Consider the following 18976-nt stretch of genomic DNA (forward strand, 5'->3'; position numbering starts at 1 on the left):
AGGGAAGAGGGTTAAGGATATAGGCATGTAACATGATCATAATTTCAGTATATTTACGATTTTAGTTAGCATCAGTACACAGTGCCTAGAAATATAGGTGGTTGTGACTCTATGTATCTAGCTAGCTAACTAGTTATACTACCAAATTATGAATTTTCTGACTTCAGGCACTATCTTCAAATTAAGTTCCAACACCTCCTGATGGCTACCATTAGTCAGGGACTGTTCAGATGCATTGTAGATTAAAATGAGGGACACATGGTACCCTCTAGTTTTTGCTTTCTGAGTATAGCAGGGATGCAAAAATGTAAAATAAGCCAATACAATACAATGTGATAAGTGTTATAAAATACATAAAATAATATAGGAGCATAGTGAGGGAATGAATGGTTCTGCTGGAGATGGAGTGGTGGCAGTGATATTATAGACAGCCTCAAAATGTGAACAGTATACAGCTCTGGAGCAACAGCGAACAACACAAGCGTGAGGCTGCAAAGGCAGATTATGATTAGGAAAAGATTTTGCAATCATATGCTAAGGAATCTTTACTTGGTTGTGTGGGTAGACCTGAGGGTTTTTTTGTTTTGTTTTGTTTTGTTTTGTTTTTTTTGAGGTACCAGGGGTCAGGGACTGAACCCAAGACCTCATATGTGGGAAGGCAGAACTCAACCACTGAGCCACATCAGCTTCCCTGAGTTGTTTTTTTTGTTTTGTTTTGCTTGTTGTTTGTCTTTTTCAGGAGGCACTGGGAATCAAACCCAGGACCCACCATGTGGGAAGTGGGAGCTCAACCACTTGAGCCACATCCACTCCCACAGACATGAGTTTTGAGAGCGTTAAAGAAGAATATAGATTTGTGTTTTAAAAAGTTATCTGCCACAAAGTGGATGTGGCTCAAGTTATAAGCCCTCTGCCTACCACATGGGAGGACCCAAGTTCAATTCCTGGGGCCTCCTGGTGAAAAAGAGAAAGCGTGCCTGTGTGGCGAGCCAGTGCCCATGTGGTGAGCAGAGTGCCAGCATGGTAAGGCGAGTGCCCATGTGGGTGCCCAAGCAGTGAGCCGAGTGCCCATGTGGTAAGCCTAGTGCCCATGCGAGTCCCTGTGTGGTGAGCCAAGTGCCCACATAGTAAGCCAAGTGTCCATGTGAGTGCCCATGCAGTGAGCCAAGTGCCTGCGTGGTGAGCCGAGTGCCCGCATGAGTGCCCATGCAGTGAGCCAGTGTCTGCACAAGTGAGTCACGTAGCAAGATGATGTCGCAACAAAAGAGAGACAAAGCGGATTCAAGGTGAAGCACAGCAGAGACCAGGAACTGAAGTGGCACAATTGACAGGGAACCTCTCTCCACATTAGAGGTCCCCAGGATCAAATCCCCGTGAATCCTAGAGGAGAAAGACAAGAAGAGAAGACAAAAAAAGAAATAGATACAGAAGATCACACAGCAAATAGTCACAGACAGCAAAAACAGCAGGGTGGAGGTAGGGGAGGGGAATAAAAATAAAAAGTTATCTTCCAAGAATGAATTTGATGGATTGGAAGGGAAAGTGAAGCTACAACTACAGTCCACGAGGAGGAGGATGAAAGCCTAAATTAGTCTTGCCACCTAGAGATGGAAAAGTCACACCTCCTCCTAAGGAGGGAATGAGAGAGGGAGAGAGAGAAAGAGAGGAGTTAATGCTGAGATTTTTTAAGTCTTATGCATGTTTCAGTCCTCAAAGATACAACACATTGTAAGCATTCTGTATATTCTATAAGGTTAAAGACCATGCCAATTTTACTCACAATTTTATCACTAATGGCTGGCATCTATTTTAAACACTCTATTTTTATTATGAGATTGAAAACAAGGTCAAGAAATGAATTGGGGGAGATAGTTTTCTTCAATAGCTTTATATTCATTAAGTTTAATGAGTAACAATAATGTAAATTAATACAAATGCAATGGACATCAGAGAGAAGAAATAAGTATGGCTGAGGATGTTCTAAAGATCCAGGTGTATTCCTGTCCTAAATCTGAAAATAAATGACCATTCACTGAAAAATGACAAATTCCAGTGAATGGACTTCCTGCCATTTTACTGGGACAGGAAATGAACACATTTTGTTATTTATTCTTTTTAATAAGGTAGTACTTTGTTTTTGCTAAGTTATTAACTTACTTAGCTAGCAACTCTACTATATAAAACACACATCAAGGATGTACACAGGCGGCAGACTTGGCCCAGTGGTTAGGGCGTCCACCTGCCACATGGGAGGTCCGCGGTTCAAACCCCGGGCCTCCTTGACCCGTGTGGAGCTGGCCCATGTGCAGTGCTGATGCGCGCAGGGAGTGCGCCCCGTAGGGAGAGCCGCCCAGTGCAAAAGAGGGTGCAGCCTGCCCAGGAATGGCGCCACACACACGGAGCGCTGACACAGCAGGATGACGCAACAAAAGGAGACAGATTCCCATGCCGCGACAGAGGCAGACAAAGAAGACTGGCAGCAAGTGGACACAGAGAACAGACGGCTGGGGGGGGGGGGAGGGGGAAGAGAAATAAATAAATAAATAAATCTTAAAAAAAAAAAAAAAAGTACACAGAAAAAGTGTCCAAACTGCCAAAATAATGTCACTAAAAGATGATGCACTTTACACAAAGGCCCTCATACCTATGTAACTCGTACATAGTTCACCGTAGGCTGGGACAGTTGTTAGCAAAAAAACTGACATTTTGAGAGTGGGGCAGGTGTAACTAAAGTTGACAGTTGTTATTTCCTTGTATTGTGTATTGTATATGAAGGTATACATCTTTAGTTGATGAGTATCTCGACTTTCAGGAACCTCTATAGGTATCCTTAAGAAGTTATCAAATGGAAGCAGATGTGGTTCAAGTGAAAGAACTTCTGCCTACCATATGGGAGGACCTGGGTTCAATCCCTGGGGCCTCCTGGTGAAAAAGAAGAAGAGAAAGCATGCCTGTGTGGCAAGCCAGTGCCCATGTGGTAAGCCAGTGCCTGCATGTGGGTCCACATGGTGGGCCAGTGCCTGCATGAGTGCCTGCACAAGTGTCCACGTGGTGAGCCAATGTCCCACACAAGTGAGTCATGAAGGAAGATGATGACACATCAAAAGAGAGACAAGGGGAGAGGCAAGGTGAAATGCAGCAGAAACCAGGAACTGAGGACGTGCAATTGACAGGGATCCTCTCTCCCCATCCGAGGTCCCTGGGATCAAATCCCAGTGAACCCTAGAGGAGAGAAAATGAGAAGACAACACAGATAGCAAAAAACAACAACAACAAAAAACCCCAGCAGGGCGGGAGGAGGGGAAGGGGGGTAAATAAATAAGTAAATACATATATCTTTAAAAAGGAAGTTATCGAAGACTATACAACAAACCCCTTCCAATTTCCTTTTTAGTATTTCATGCTTATTTCTCAATAGCAAAATACAGTTTTTTTGTGAAATAATGTTATTTTGTACCACAGCAGTGTCATTCACCCTACTTAATGCTATCTGTAAAACCATACTCTGGTTCTCCCTGCTGGCTTCCCTTCTCAACACATGAATGACACGCCATCACAAGTCCTCCCAAATCCTCTATCATAAAGTTCTTACAATCCTTTGATCTCCCCTTTTCCACCCCACTACCTTCAAAAGGAGGCTGAGGGTCAAACCAAAGTGGGCAGATCTCTCTGCTGGGAAGAACCAGTCCTTAGGCTAGTACAAGTACTTCTGAGTAGCTTGCCAGAGCAGAGGCAGTGCCCTGAACGTCACACTCAGGGAACTAAGCACAGTAAAGTAAATCCAAAGTGGTGGTTCTGCAGGCACCTCTGGGTTGGAGGATTAACATGTAGGAAGCGATACCAGTAGCTGCTTACATTTTGAAGTTGTGATTCTACAATATATCAAATAATCTCACTGATGATTTTAACATGAAAAAAAAAAAAAACAATTTACTATAGTAAAAACCTAGAACATGTGTGAGCCATATTCAACCACTTTATTCAGAGCAACCTTCATTCTTACATAGGAGTCTGCTGGACTTTTTAAATCCCATTTTCTGAGTTTTTTTAAACTCTCATTTTCTTTTCCTATTATATTTAATATATAAAGGAAATGGGTGACAATGCAATATACCTTACGCCTCAACAGCAGCTTCTGAGCAACAGTCAAGTGTTGGGGGAGCTAAAAGAAATTCCATATTGCTGGAGAAGACTTGACGGGAGGAAAAAAAAGCAGGCATGGGTCAAATCATAAAGGGCCTGGCTTTTTTCTTTTTTTTTTTTTTCGGAGGTTATGATGTTTAGCCTAATGTGTCAACTTGGCCAGGTAATTGTGCTCAGTTTTTTGGTCAGGCAAGGACTGGGTTAACTGTAATACAAGGACATTTATGGACTTTAATCATCAGTAAGTTTATTACATAGATGGCTGATTACATCTGCAATCAACCAAGGAGACTGCTGTCAGCAATGAGTGACATTTTATCCAATCTGTTGAATACCTTAAAAGGGGAAGTGATTTCAGCATTCAGAGAGAATTTTCCAGCTTGACTTCAGACAGCCAATGTCACCTGGGAACTCATCTGAGTCCCTGGTTTCTAGCCTGCCTACAAAATTTGAACTAGTGCATTCCCAGTCATGTAAGAGAACTTCATAAAATCTTACACAATTTACAGATTATCTCCTGCTGCTTCTGTTTCTCTAAAGAACCCTGACAAATATAGCTACTGGGGATTGAACCCAGGACCTCATACATGGGAAGCAGGTGCTCAAATACTTGAAGTATCACCACTTGCTAGGGCCTGGCTTTTTAAAAAGGTCTATGATATAAAGCCCAGATTTCATCATCCTTTAGGTGCTAAAAGACATTAAAGTGTTTCTAACAGGAGTCATTTATGTTTTAGAAACATTTCTACAGAGAATATATGGGAGGAGGAGAGATAGAGAAAAAGACTAATAAGAAGACACCTGAAATAATTGTGACAAGATATGAAGATGTTTTATTAGTCAATAACTCTTACTACAAATGGCAGAAAAGTATCCCAAATTGGCTCAAGCAAAAAAGAATATATATATATATATATATATATATATATATATATATATAAATTCACAAATTTAGGTAAGAAAATGAGACTGCCTACAAAGTGCACCGCCTGGAAAAAGAAGAGATATCATGAAGAGAAGTTAGTCACATTATCTCATGGTTCCTCCACAGTGAATTTTCTAGAACCTTAAATAAATCTCCCAACACTTTGTCTCAGATAGCAACTTGCTAGGATAACTGCATAGCCCACATTAATTAATTTATTCAGCAACTATTTAATGAAGGCTTAATATGTGCCAAGCTCTGTGTTGCTACCTGGTGGGTATTCATATTGCTGGGGAAAGAAAATGAAGGAGACAGGGGAGGGGAGGAAAAAAGAGGGGAGGAGAGTGGAAGGGAGAAGGAAGGAAGGAAGGATAACCAAAAGCCATAGCCTCTGTTTCACATATCTTACAATCCAGAGGAAGAGAGAATTTTTTCTTAAAAGTCTATAAAATCTATATAACCTAAGCCCCAGTTTCCTCAATGGATATGCGTTCTTCTTCAGAGAATACTGTGAAGATTAAATAGTCTTATTTGCAAAACCTCTAAATCTCCAAGAATAAATTAAAAAATAGTTGTTGTCATCTTTACTTGTTTATCTCTTACAAAACCTAAATATTTTAGCAGTGGAATAGTAAAAGGAACTCTTACTGGTGATGTATGCTCTGATACTCAGTTATATTTTGCTGTCACAGTGAAATACACAAGTAAAACTTCAAATTAACTCAGGTGACTCAAAGGTCAAAACGACTCCCCAGGGTCATCAGGAAGGTCAGGCCCAAGTAGAATTCTGAACAAGAAAGTTATCATACGTAAAACCGACAGTTGGCATCTAGATTTTTAGAAGAAAAGAAACATGAAAGAAAAAGTCACCATCTTAATAGATATAGGTCATTTGGTATGAGAGTTAAGAGCCATGTCAGCATTGTATTACAAAAATATAATAATTAAATCTTGAGTAAATATGAGGTTAAATAATGTTTGGTATACTATTTTTAGAAAGGGATAGCATTATACAATACATTTTAGAAATAGTTCTATCCACAAGGAAAAAATTACGACCATTTCTCTGCTCTAAAATTATTTTATTCCTAAAAGAATCCCGTTTATATTTTCAGTTAAAAAAAACTTAAGTCCTTATTATAGCATTTTTTACCTAATACTTTTTCCTTATATCCTAATTAACATTAAGTTTTAAGAAGATGACATGATCCAATTTGGTATTTTTAAAACACTGTTTTGGTTGTAGCAGAAAGAATAAATTAAAGGAGGGCAAGCATGGGCATGGGAAGACTAGTTAGGAAGCTACTGTGTTAGTCTTGGTAAAAGAGGATAGTGCCTTGGGCTATAGGGTCAAGGTATAGAAATGGAGGAAAGTGGACATATATTAAAACAATTCAAGTAAGTAGAAGAGATAGGTTTGGTATATCCTTGGATATGGGGACAAAAGAGGGAGGAATCAAGATGACTTGGGCAATTACATGGATGGTGCTTCTTTTCAACCAAACTAAGAAAACTAGGGAAAGGGCAGAATTGAGGGTAAAAATGAGTGTAGTCTTGCACATACTGAATTGAAGAAATGATAAGAAGAAATCCTCAATAGGCAATTTGATATAAATGCCTGGAGCTAAGAAGAGATATCTTTGATGCAGATATATATATTGGCAACATTATATTAAGTTAGAAAGAAAACATACAAACAAAAATGTAATGGCATGGATGCCAAGTGTTTTCAGAAGGTAAGCATGTTGAAGGTGGCAATGGTACTAAGCAGTCTAAATGAGATCAAGACAAAAATGTGTTGAATATATCAAAAAAGTTTTTTGGAGGTCACTGGCAATCTTAGTAAATTTGTTTTATCTATAGTGGCAGAACAAATTACTATAGTAAATTAAAAGTAAACAGGAGGTCAGGAAATAGAACAGTGTATAACTCTGAGCAATCTGGCGAAGAAGAAAAGGCAAGTAGGCAGTATTGAGAAGGGAAAGTGGTATTGCCCGAAGGTTTGGAGAGACGTATGCATTTTTCAAAAAGCTGATGGGTGTATGACCCTGTGAAACATAAACAGAGATTTTAAAAACATTTCTTTTCCCTTGAGCACTTCTTGTCATTGTTCCACCTATCCCAGAAACAAATAAAAATGCCAATTTCACACAAAAGAGGAAAACAATAAAGATAGTTAATAGTCTTAAGACTTCCTGAAAGGCAGAAGGAAATGAAAGCAAAAATTGAGGGATTCCTCTTACAGAAGATGACAATATTTTTCAATTGTACCATGAGGGAAGAAGAATAGGCAGGTAGGATTTAAAGTATATTCCCCTCTGAAGTTCTTAGCTTCTTTCTGAGGTTGCAGTAGAGTAAAATAAGGTTGTTGGTTTAATGGAGGAGCTGATTTGATTTTTTTTAATGGAATTGACTAATTGACTAGTGTTGAAGGAAGGCCCAGCAAAATTTGGTAATCATAAAATTTAGAGTGGCACCACTCTTCCCTGTTGATACACATATAGAAAATTTCAGGGATCACATAAGATGTCTTGGTACATTCATTATGTGCTAAGACATTGTTTTAAAATTTCAGAAAATAGTTTAACAACAACTTACCTACTCTTGTATTACATCAGCATTAACTAACACTAGTAATATTTTTTCTCATTTGAAAAGGCACATACATCTTATTTTTAATTATCAGGAAGCAGCTTGGATGCTATCAAGTCCAAATTTTTAAAAGAAGTGAAATCCTCATACTACCATACAATAAAATATTTTGGTATGAGAAGTGTTTTAAGATTTATCACTATTTTTTAAAAATTCCTAAAAATATATCTGTATTTGTGTATAAAAATGTGCAATCGCCAATAATCTCAGTTAGGTGACTCCAAAATGGCTAAAGTCTTATGTTAACACTGTGAAGAAAGATTCTTGCTGAACACTTTAGGATATTTTAATAGGCTAAATTTTAGCAAACAGTTTGTTATATATGAATGCAAGTTAAGTTCTCAATTATTCACTGAGTTTTATAGAGCCTTCTTAGAAATACTTGATTAGCAGTTGCAATTATTATATACTTAAAACTTTTAAATTATACTTTACTTTAATTTTACCAACTTAGCATGGTTTTTTTCTCAGTTATAAAGCATATTTACTGTATATGTAAAATGCACACTGCACATTTATACCCAAAGTTATCTCGAGTGGTCAATGACATATTCCTTTACAATTGATCTACAAAAAGGTATAAATTAATATGGATAAATAGCACTTGATTTAAATATTAAAAAATTATACTCATGTTCCTATGAATAAAAAATTCTCAAGCACTTATAATTTCTTATATCAGTGGAATGTAACCCTAGGTATTAAATTTAATAGTGATCTACAGAAAATTCACAAGGTTGGAGAAATGAGTGTTGATGCCTCTGAACTAAATAAAACAAGCATTTATTATAAAGCTCACCTAATTCTAAATTTCATTACAAAATATGAAATTAGAAGAGTTTTTTAAAAGGCCCCAAAACATAAAGCCTACCCACAGCAAACCAGAAAGGTAAAAAAGCTAAGACTAGATAAATTCCTCTTGGGATTCAGTCTTCTAAACAACCATCTATTTATTTTACTCTGAGAAAACTCTATTTTCATCCAAAGTTAATACATGTCAAGAGTAAATGAATAACTGACATTATTACTTAGTTTATGTAGACACTCAAAAGAAAATTCATAATATCATTTCTAATATAAAGTTTAATTCAAAAAGAAAATTTAAGAAATATCCACCAAAATAATCTCCAGGGCTTTTTTCAATAGAATCATCAATAAGTTAAAATTTAAAGTCATCAGTATATAAGTATCTATTTTCCTGTCAGATTCCCAAGTCTTTTCCCACTTAGTAACAGTGTGAGATTTATTTCTAATGCTCAAATCCTGAAATAATACCCAGAAATTAAAAAATAATATTAAGTTAAAAAGATACTCTTTTACATTAAAGACACGTGCCTCAAATCACCTTATTAAAACCATGTTAGGGTACCCAAAGCATCAAAAATAAAAACAATGCCCACTGCCCATTAACAATATAGAAGTATCTAACACTTGTATGATTCTACTGCATTAAATTTGCTTGCTGTACTATAAACAACAAATGACAAGCTAGGTATTTTAATGGTTTACAAAATGTTATAAAAGACCTTTTTGATCATGGTAGGCAACATTAAATCTTCATGAAAAGCATATCATCATTACACTTTGGAAAGAGTATGATCTTCTATAATGTAATATAACAGTTTAGCCTCACTTCTGTAGTAAAGGCCTATAATGACTAAGCCAGGTAGGCCCTGAATTACCAGATTTTTATTTATTTTACACCATATCCTTTTTTTTCCTTTTCTGTACATAGATTAAAGTGCTTTAGTTTATCAATGTATAAAATTTTAAAATTATTAGTGTTTAAGACAAGTGAGAATGATTCAGCAATTGAATCTTAAACCCAAGAGCAAGAAATGCAGCTGATTTTCTTGCTAAAGCAAATACAGTCCCACTCAAGAAAACGTTCATGTATGTCCAAAAGAAAAAGAATAGTTTCTACGAAGTAATTCAATAAAGTATACGCTATAAAACTGATCATTTGAAAAATAATTTAAAATAATAATAATGTAAATCAGTGCCTGAATTTTGTAATTTTGCTGTTATTTTTCAGTAGATGAATAGCATCCTGGTTCACCTACTTAACAAGTTCATAATTTAAGTAATTCCTTTTAAGAAGATACTTCCATAGTAAGAGTCCTTACCTTTTAAAATTTCTTTACTTATTACCTACAAACAAAAGGTAACAGAGCATTGCCTCTGTTCTTCATTCTTTTTCTTACTAAGGTTTACCTAGCTTGCATAAAACATTATATCTGTAGAATTAATATTTGTAGTAAAAGCACCATTTACTTAAATTTTATATCCACCCTCTCCAACCTTACTACAAAGCCCTTTTTACCCTCTTTGTTAAAAATTTCAGGGTTATTTTATTTGGGGGGCGGGGAGGGTAAGAAAAATGCATTCTGGAAGGGATACCAATTAAAAGTATTAGCAAAAATAAACAGATTAATCTTTTTTTTCAATATTTGGTATTATAGGATCCTAACTAAAGTTAATTTAAAAAGCAAAAGCAAAATCCAGACTACCAACAGTTCACACCCTGAAAATGTGGCCTATTTACCTTGAAAACATATAATCAATAAATAAATACAGATTAAATACAAAAATCACTTCTACTATTCAGTTTTTAAATCCTGAATTTTGACAAACTGTCTCATGGTCATTTCAAAATCTATCTTTTGTTTCAGAAAAATAGCCTTCATTTTGATATCCTAAAAATAGACTCCTACTGTCTTTTTCACAAGAAAGAATTACGCTTGGTTATGAGTACTGCCAAATCAGCCACATCATCAATACTTAAAATTCTTATTTAACCCCACTTTTGGCAATCAAAATGGTTTAACTATATATACCAAAAAAAAAAAAATTCTTACCTATACGCTTCATTTTCTTTCAAATGCAAAATGGTTAGATTCCCCTTCTACTTAATCAGTACAGTGTCTGGACATTTTTCAGTCTGACTTGCAAATATTTGCTTTCCCTCTTAGGGCATAGCATCCGCAGGGTTATACAGCACTACTTACATTCTCTTCCACATAAAAATCAGACATTACATGAAAGGAAAAGAAAGACAGCCCATTTCAAAGCATCTGGCAAACCTCCATTGGCAACCTGCCAAGCCTCTGCTAAACCTTCCTGTCTTTCGGAGCATGCTCACTTAAAACCAACAGCATGTTACTATGGCAACTCTGTAGGCAGCCTGTAAGTATGAACCGCCATTCTGATTTCAGAGTGCAAAAAAACCAAATACTGCAGGGGAAGTAGAAGAAAAGAAATATATCGTATGCCCTTCATCACATATAAGTATACGCATTTGATTTTATAAATTCATATTTGTAGTAGTAAAACAGAAACAAGCATTCCAGTTTTCCAGATGAATGTTTCCCATACTCAATAGGTTCTCTTTTTCATTTATCTCAATGTCTTTGTCTTACCCCTAAACCCTTCTACCCCCATAACAACCAAAAATATAATGGACACTATATACTTTATGACAAAACACTGCCAAATAAATAGACAATATTCACACCACCAATTATGTGGTATTCAATGGATTATTTCCTACAATGTTATATATATTTTTTTAAGTGAACATGGCAATATTATAAAGAAAACCATTAGTATTTATACAATACAATCTAAATCTTGTCTATAAATGATACTGCAAATGAAATATTCTCTGTGTTTGGAAAGTATTTTTATCCCCATTATCCTTGAGATATTGTGAAAATTGTGAAAGAGGTGAGATGTTGAAGTTGACAGGCTAGACTTGGGTTCAAATCCCTATTCTCCACATTTTAGCTAGTCAGCCACCTTTGGAAAGTTACTTAACCTTTTTGAGCCTCACTACCCTCACCTTTAAAATGGTATAATAACAGCTACTTCACATGGTAGTAGTTTAAATGAGTTAACGCATGTAATTTACCTAAAAAGTGGCACTTCTTTGCTCCCTGGTTGTTTGGAAAAGATTATTTTACCTGAAAGTACATCTTTGTAACCTCATAGCGACGGAAAAATTGACTCTGATTTTCTTACTAAGCTATAAACTAAAAATCAAGTTGAGCTAGGAAGACAGAAGCAAATAATAGAGAATCTAAACAGACTGGAAATTATATAAATATATTTTTACAAAAAAGAATTAAAATGTCTTTGTTACAAACATTAAATTTCACCTACCACCTCTTCTTCCTTTTTGGCCTCTTTTTCCTTCTCTTCATCATTTTCTTCAGCTGGGCCATCTTCATCATCACTACTGGATGACTCAAGGATTTCACTTATATCCATTTTCCAGTTATCAGGAACAACTCTACTTTTTAAGAAGATACTTGCTTTCTGCAGCCCTAGAAGTAAAAATACACTCCAGCAATTGTTACAGAATTCACAGCAAAGGATAATTTTAAAAGAGCATGACACTCAATGCCAGAAGACCTGGATTCAAATTCAGCTGTCACTTATAAAACCTTTGAACCCCAACCAGGACACGTGGTCTCTCTGAATATAAGTTTCCTATTTCAAAAATACTGATGCTAATGATACTTATCTCAGAGGGTTGTTTAAAGCTATAACGATACTGTAAACTTAAATACAGTTCACAAGTTATTCTAGGGGATATTGTTAAAAGCCTTATGGTAAAATATAAAAGTTAAACTTTTCTAAAAAGTACATATACAATATCTCATCTAGACATTTAGAAAACAACCATCAAATAAGAGTAGATACCAACTCCAAATACCATACAATGGCACCAGAGAATATTCAGTCTTTAGTCACTATTTCCACAGAGAGTCACATTTTGAAATGACAGACTGATTCATCCTCCTTTTACCTGGTTTAGCAGAGAGGTCAGATTCAGGTAGATTGAGAATGTCTACTTCCTTGACGTCCTTTCTTGCTATTGAGTAACTAATTATGCAGAAAAATAATGGGAAGAGGAACCATTTATTTAATAACAATGATTACTTAGATAATTCATGTTAACATACAGAAAAACATAAACCTAAACATCAAATTTATGTTGCCTATAATTTTTTTTAAAAAAAGAAGACCCATGTATATCCTAATCCTTAATAAAAGTGCAGAGATAATAGATGCAAAGCTAGCGTTCTAATTACAAAGATTCACACATTTAGAAGTACACTAATATGAGAGGCTCACATTCACACTATTTCAATCTATACAATTCTATGACACATAGTATGGGGTAATTTATATCAACATGATATTTTCAATACTCATAGACAACAATGTCTATTTTGATGCTTAGTATTTCTCAAATTTATTCATTTTAGTAAAATAAATTACTAGAAGTCAAATATTTAAAAATCCATCATTGTAAGATATGGTAATAATTTTTTTTTTAACAGAAAAAAAAAATTCATTATTTTTTTTATTTTACATTGTTTCTTTTGGAAATAAAGCCAAGATGAGGTTAGAAAAAGTTTATAAAAATTTGATTTTTAATCAGAAAAAAGTCAAAATAATTATTGTAGTAATATAAATTCTATGAAAAAATAAACATCAATTCATAATATGAAATAGCGCACATAAATAAAATATAGAATTTTTATAATTAAAGAGAAAATCAATACCATGTTTTATTAAAAACCTTTTTTAATTGTTCTCATATTGTGCATAGTTTTTATATAAAATTTACCAGTAAAAAAATAAACTACATCACAAAAAGTCAAAACATTGGAAAAACGTTTCAGTTCATGAAATGATTAGATTTTAAGAACAGTGTCTTGGGGGTCTATCATTACGATTCCAATTTTTTTCTCCTATGTAAACTATTAAGTGGTTCATTACTCACAATTTGGAATCAGTAAATGATCGTACTAAACACTGGTCTTTTTTCACTGTGATGTCATCATTACAGCTGGGAGATATTACCTGAAGTATAAAATAAGAACAAATTGACTCATATTTAGTTTGGTCAGAAAAAGAATATATTTTTAAAAAGAACAATTCTGGATCCTCTACCTTCTCAAGGGATTATATTTAACAAGTAATAGTGTCATTATTAATGAATTATTATGTAAAAAGGTCTCCTTATATTTCTTCTTATATATTGGTATCTTGATATTTAATTTATCCATAGTTATTAGATTATAAAATGCATACCTAATGAAACATAAATTACATCACCACTTTTTAAAAAGTCAGTATTTAGTGTAAGCTAAATAACAACTAATATAGTCCAAAAAATAAAGTGTACGATCTGCAACAAAAATCTGGCATAATGTAATTTTTAAAAATAAACTTGAATCACAGGATCTATTTTGAAATCTGGCTATTTGTTTAAAATAAACACTCAAGTTCCCTTTCTTACTAGAATATGTACAAACTTTAGTAATTAAAACAAATCAGAAAATATCTAAGAAAGGAATATTTTAATATCTTAACTTCTAATTCTGAAATAACCAATGTCTTAACAGTATCATTTGTAAATAACTAGTCCCTGTATATCTTTATAGAACTTAATATTTTTTAAAAAGATTAAACTCTATATAATAAATTGCAGAACTATTTCTGTTCATCATTACTCTTAACGATAGCTCCTCTGTTACAACCTAAATCAGCACTATCAACAGGACTTTATACAAAGATGGAAATGTTCTATATTTGCACTGTCCAGTACAGTAGCCATGAGCCACATGGGGTTGAGCACTTGAAATACAGTTAGTGCAACTGAGAAACTGATTTTCAGTTCTATTTAATTTTAATTACTTTGTGTGGCTATTGTATAAGATGACACATATCCAGATAATTAAATATTCTTGACAGTCACATCAGCCTTCTTAACAGATGAAAGTAAATGTCTTTTTGTTTGCTAGGTGCTATCAATCACTGGACTAATATTACAGATGTCTCTGTCCTAACAGTGCAGTGGAGAGGCAAACACCAAAAGATATTTAAACACAATGAGAAGTAAGTACAGTGATACCACTAGACATGCATAATACCAAAAAACTAGGAGGAAGATAATCCACCCTAAGAAAGGAAAAGGTGAAGCAGCAAAGGGATAAGGTTAAGTCTTAAAGGATAAGTAGGCACAATCCAAGGCCTAATTACCTCTGAACTATCGTTATGGTCTCCAAACTAATTCCTACCACCCTCCGTCTTTCCAAAAACAATCCATTGAACATATCAAAGGCTCATTAACATTCCTAAACATGCAGCTCATCTAATGTCACTTTGGCAAAATTCTCTAAAGAATTATGTTCAAATTCTTTCAATGGACTTTTAAAGACTCTTCATGTCCTAATTCCTTAATATTGTCCTAGTTATATTTCCCACAACTTCCTCTACTCACATCTGATACTTTAGTCAAAATGAATTCCCTCAACAGAAAGTTCTCTGAACAAATCCCCTACTTTTCTGCTTTATCCTTCAAGCCATTAACTGTATATCCTTCAAGGTTTAATTCAAAAGCACCTTCATGAAGGTTTCCTTCAAATAAATGTAATCTCTTTAGACAGGAGGTCCCAATATTGAACATACGTCACTTTATATTTTAGTTATCTGGATCATTCTCCACATTAGACTATAAAGTCATCAAAGGTAAGACTTATGTCTCACTCATCTTTTATCTTCTACATCACCTGAAAAGTGATAAATCTGTTAAGAGATTGTTAAAAAAAAATACACACACACAGTGGCAAACTATGGCCTAAATATTCTGTCCAAATCCATTTACCTATCTGTACAAGTGAGAGTTCAAGGATTTTCAGAATACAAAAACAATCTACAATATAAGAATCAAATAATGAATTTACATGCACACAGAAACCTAAAAAATGGTCTCATCTCTTTAAATTATTATAATCTAATTAGGAACATATTTTGTGCCAAAATTGTTATTAAAGATATGTGATATCAAAACTCAGAGAAGAGGGTGTATCCTTGTATACTTTAGAGTTGTTAGGGGAGACCCTGCAGAGAAAGTAGGACTTGAGCTGAACCTTAAGAGATAGATAAGAGGAAGAAGAGGAAGAGGAGACAGGTATTATCAAGTACTACTGATCCACTTATGAAATAACTCTTACCATCCCTTTTTCTCACTCCTTTCCAAGGAAGCAAGATTAACTCTATTAACCCATCCAACACTTGTCAATTCCAAAGTCTTCTTTGAAATAGAGACTAAAAAGAGGCCACTGGACATATTTTGAAGGAAGTACTGAAAGATCCCAATAAATGACTGGTTATAGAGAATTAAAGGAAAGGAATAACAAAAGAAGATAGTGAATTTTTCTGGGCCTGTGTATCATTGCTCAATTCCTTTAAAATCAGCAAGGATGTCCAAGTTAAATTTGTGTAATTCTTTCAGAACATTTTAAATACTTCATATTTAAAACTGTTCATTAATTCTAGAAAGAAGCCTTACTTACCAAAGCAGGATACCATTCATTCTTCTCAGATGTAGATATCACACTCACAACTTTTCCTAATAATTCATCATTGAGACGTCGCTTATCTTCATCTTCATCTTCACTACTTTCTTCCTCCTTTTCATCTTCCGTACTAAAAGTTAAAATAAGTTTATCATGATCCTATTATAAACTGTTATTGATACAGTTAGGGTCGTGTGAATTTACTAAGTACAATTCAATTTCTAATCTGAATTCTCCTATAGTAGTTACGTCTACATTGTCATTAGAACTGAAGAAATAGATACTTTACCTAGCCCTACAGAAAGAGTCTTGACCTGAACATCAACTCTAAGTCCACTTCACTGGATTAATAAGTGTTTGGACTTTGGCTCTGATGCCAACCACAGGTTGGGGCAGAAACCCCTAATTATGCCACCATCAAGTACTTTTTCTGCCAAATACATTCTTTAAAAAGATAGTGCTTCTCCTTTATATGGCAGATGATAGATAGTATAACTTCAGTTTTCAAACAGGAATTGAAAAGATTTCATTTAAACACATGAGGGTTTGTATAGGTTCTTACCTGGATAACAAAAGTTACCTTTCACTGACAACATTTATACATTCATTTCCAGCCTATATTATCATTTTTTTAAATAAAAAACAATTATCAACTCCCATTTGACTTCTTGAGGAGTTCATAATTAAATAATTTCACAAATTTTTAAAGACATCCTGCAATATATAGATACTTTCAGGGTCTACTAGAGTATACCGGGTAATTAATGCTTATTAAATGGCCCAAACTCATTTAGTTTCTTATCTTTTCATGGTTTTTTTCCTTTACTTCTTTTCATAGAGTTATTAGCTGGCAAACTCCACACTGCTCGTTTATTGCCTATGTCTATGTTGGTGTCTTAATCTTTACTATCTTTCCTTCTGACTCCACTACTTGCTTCTTTAAATCTGTTGTACTCTAAGAAAGCTTATGACTCAACTTATTAAAATTTAGGTAAAATAAGTGAGTTTTTGGTAAAAGTTTATGATGCTAAAAAGATGGAAACAACCCAAGTGTCCATTAACCAATAAATAGATAAACAAAATGTGGTACATACATACAATGGAATACTATGTTGTTGTAAGAAGAAATGAAATTGGGACACATACGGTAACATGGATGAATCTTGAGAACATATGCTAAGTGAAATAAGCCAGACATAAAAGAAGAAATATTGTTTGGTTCACTAACATGAGCTAAATATGAAGAATAAACACATGGAGTTAAACGCTAACTATAGTTTACTAGGAGACACGATGAGGACTGAGAATGAATGTAGAATTTTCAATTAGCTTGACTGTAGAAGTATAGAAATCGATAGAACTGATGGTAACACATAATAGTGAGTATAACTAACACTGCTGGTTTATAAATGGGATTGTGGCTAAAAGGGATATCTAGGGATTTAAAAGTCAAATGAAAGAAAGCTAGAGAATAATCTAGGAACTGAATAACAGAGTGAACCCAGAGGTGGATGAGGACTGTGGTTAATAATACAAAAACAAAGAGGAATGAATGTTGCTCAAGCAATTGAGTGCCTGGTTTCTACATGGGAAGTCCCAGGTTTGGTTTCCGGTGCCTCCTAAAAAAACAAAAAATAAACAACAAGCAAACAAACAAAAAAAACAATTCGGGGGAGCTGATGTGGCTCAATGGTTAAACATCAGCTTCCCACATATAGAAGGTCCTGGATTCAACCTCTGGCCCACCTTAAAAAAAAAAATTAAACAAATAATACAAGAATGTTCTTCTATGAACTAGAACAAATGTGCATCACTATTACAAGGTGGTTAAAAATATAGCGATGCATGGGGAAAATATAATTAATGTAACTTATGAACTATAATTAATAGCAATATTGTAATATTGCATCAATGTCAAAGAAGGCACTATATTAACACTAAGGGGCAATAATAGGGGCAGTATGGGACTTTTTCTTTTGGACTAAGGAAAATTTTTGAAGGTCTCTTGGGGTGCTATCTGCAAACTATGATGAAAGTGAGAGCCACTGAGTGTACACTTTGGATAGACTGTACAAGGCACTGGATTGTATAACACACTGAACCATGTGGTGGAAGATGGACTGTGGTTAACAGTACAAACATGAGAGTGTTCTCTCATGAACTAAAACAAATGTTCAATAATAATACATAGTGTTAATAATAGGGGCATATAGAAAAAATATACCAAGTTTACACAATGGACCATAATTAGTGGTAAAATCTGAACATGTTCTTTCATAATCTGTAACAAAAGTTTTACATCAATGCAGGTTTTCGTGGAGGGGTGATGTGTGGGAATTCTGTACATTATGCAAGATTGTTTTACAGCTCACAACTTCTCTAATTAAAGGGAAAAAGTCTATGGAGCTAGCTTATGAATAAAATACCTGGGTTAAATGATTTAGTAAATAAATATCATGTGCTGAGTTCTTATAGCAAACTGTTAAATGTAAATAAATTATCTAATACTCACAAAAACTGGCAAGATATTATCATTCCCATTTGCCTCAACTCTAAACCGAGATTATTAATATCTTGCCAGATTTTGTGAAGATTAAAGATACTATACGTAAATGACCTACTAGTAAGTGACTGAGCCAGGATTTCCATTTAGGGTCCTTTTAAGGTTCCATTTAGGTCTACCGAAATGATTGGTTTGCACCAATTTTTTTTTTTAGAAGGTACTGGGGATTGAACCCAGGATCTCACACATGGGAAGCAGGCACTCAGTGCTGAGCTACATCTGCTCACCAATGTTTTTAATCAACAATATTTTGCCATTTTTTTTAAAAGTTAAGGAGTTATTTTCAATTTTTTAATTTGGATTTTGCCTTTTTTACAT

At 34.5% G+C, this 18976-nt stretch overlaps 1 protein-coding gene across 2 annotated transcripts in view; it reads right to left on the reverse strand.

Annotated features, from left to right (window-relative positions):
* ARID4A (AT-rich interaction domain 4A) overlaps positions 1-18976 on the reverse strand; it is a 75117-nt gene that overhangs the window by 39593 nt on the left and 16548 nt on the right. For both annotated transcript variants that reach the window (XM_058293367.2, XM_004452455.5), the window contains exons 8-11: positions 16093-16225; positions 13515-13594; positions 12531-12607; positions 11882-12045 (exon numbers count right to left, since the gene is read on the reverse strand). In XM_058293367.2, coding sequence (XP_058149350.1) covers positions 11882-12045; positions 12531-12607; positions 13515-13594; positions 16093-16225 — 454 coding nt within the window. The remainder of the gene's footprint in view (positions 1-11881; positions 12046-12530; positions 12608-13514; positions 13595-16092; positions 16226-18976) is intronic.

The sequence above is a fragment of the Dasypus novemcinctus genome, chromosome 3 (genome assembly GCF_030445035.2).
Source record: "Dasypus novemcinctus isolate mDasNov1 chromosome 3, mDasNov1.1.hap2, whole genome shotgun sequence".
In the NCBI taxonomy this organism is placed as follows: domain Eukaryota; kingdom Metazoa; phylum Chordata; class Mammalia; order Cingulata; family Dasypodidae; genus Dasypus; species Dasypus novemcinctus.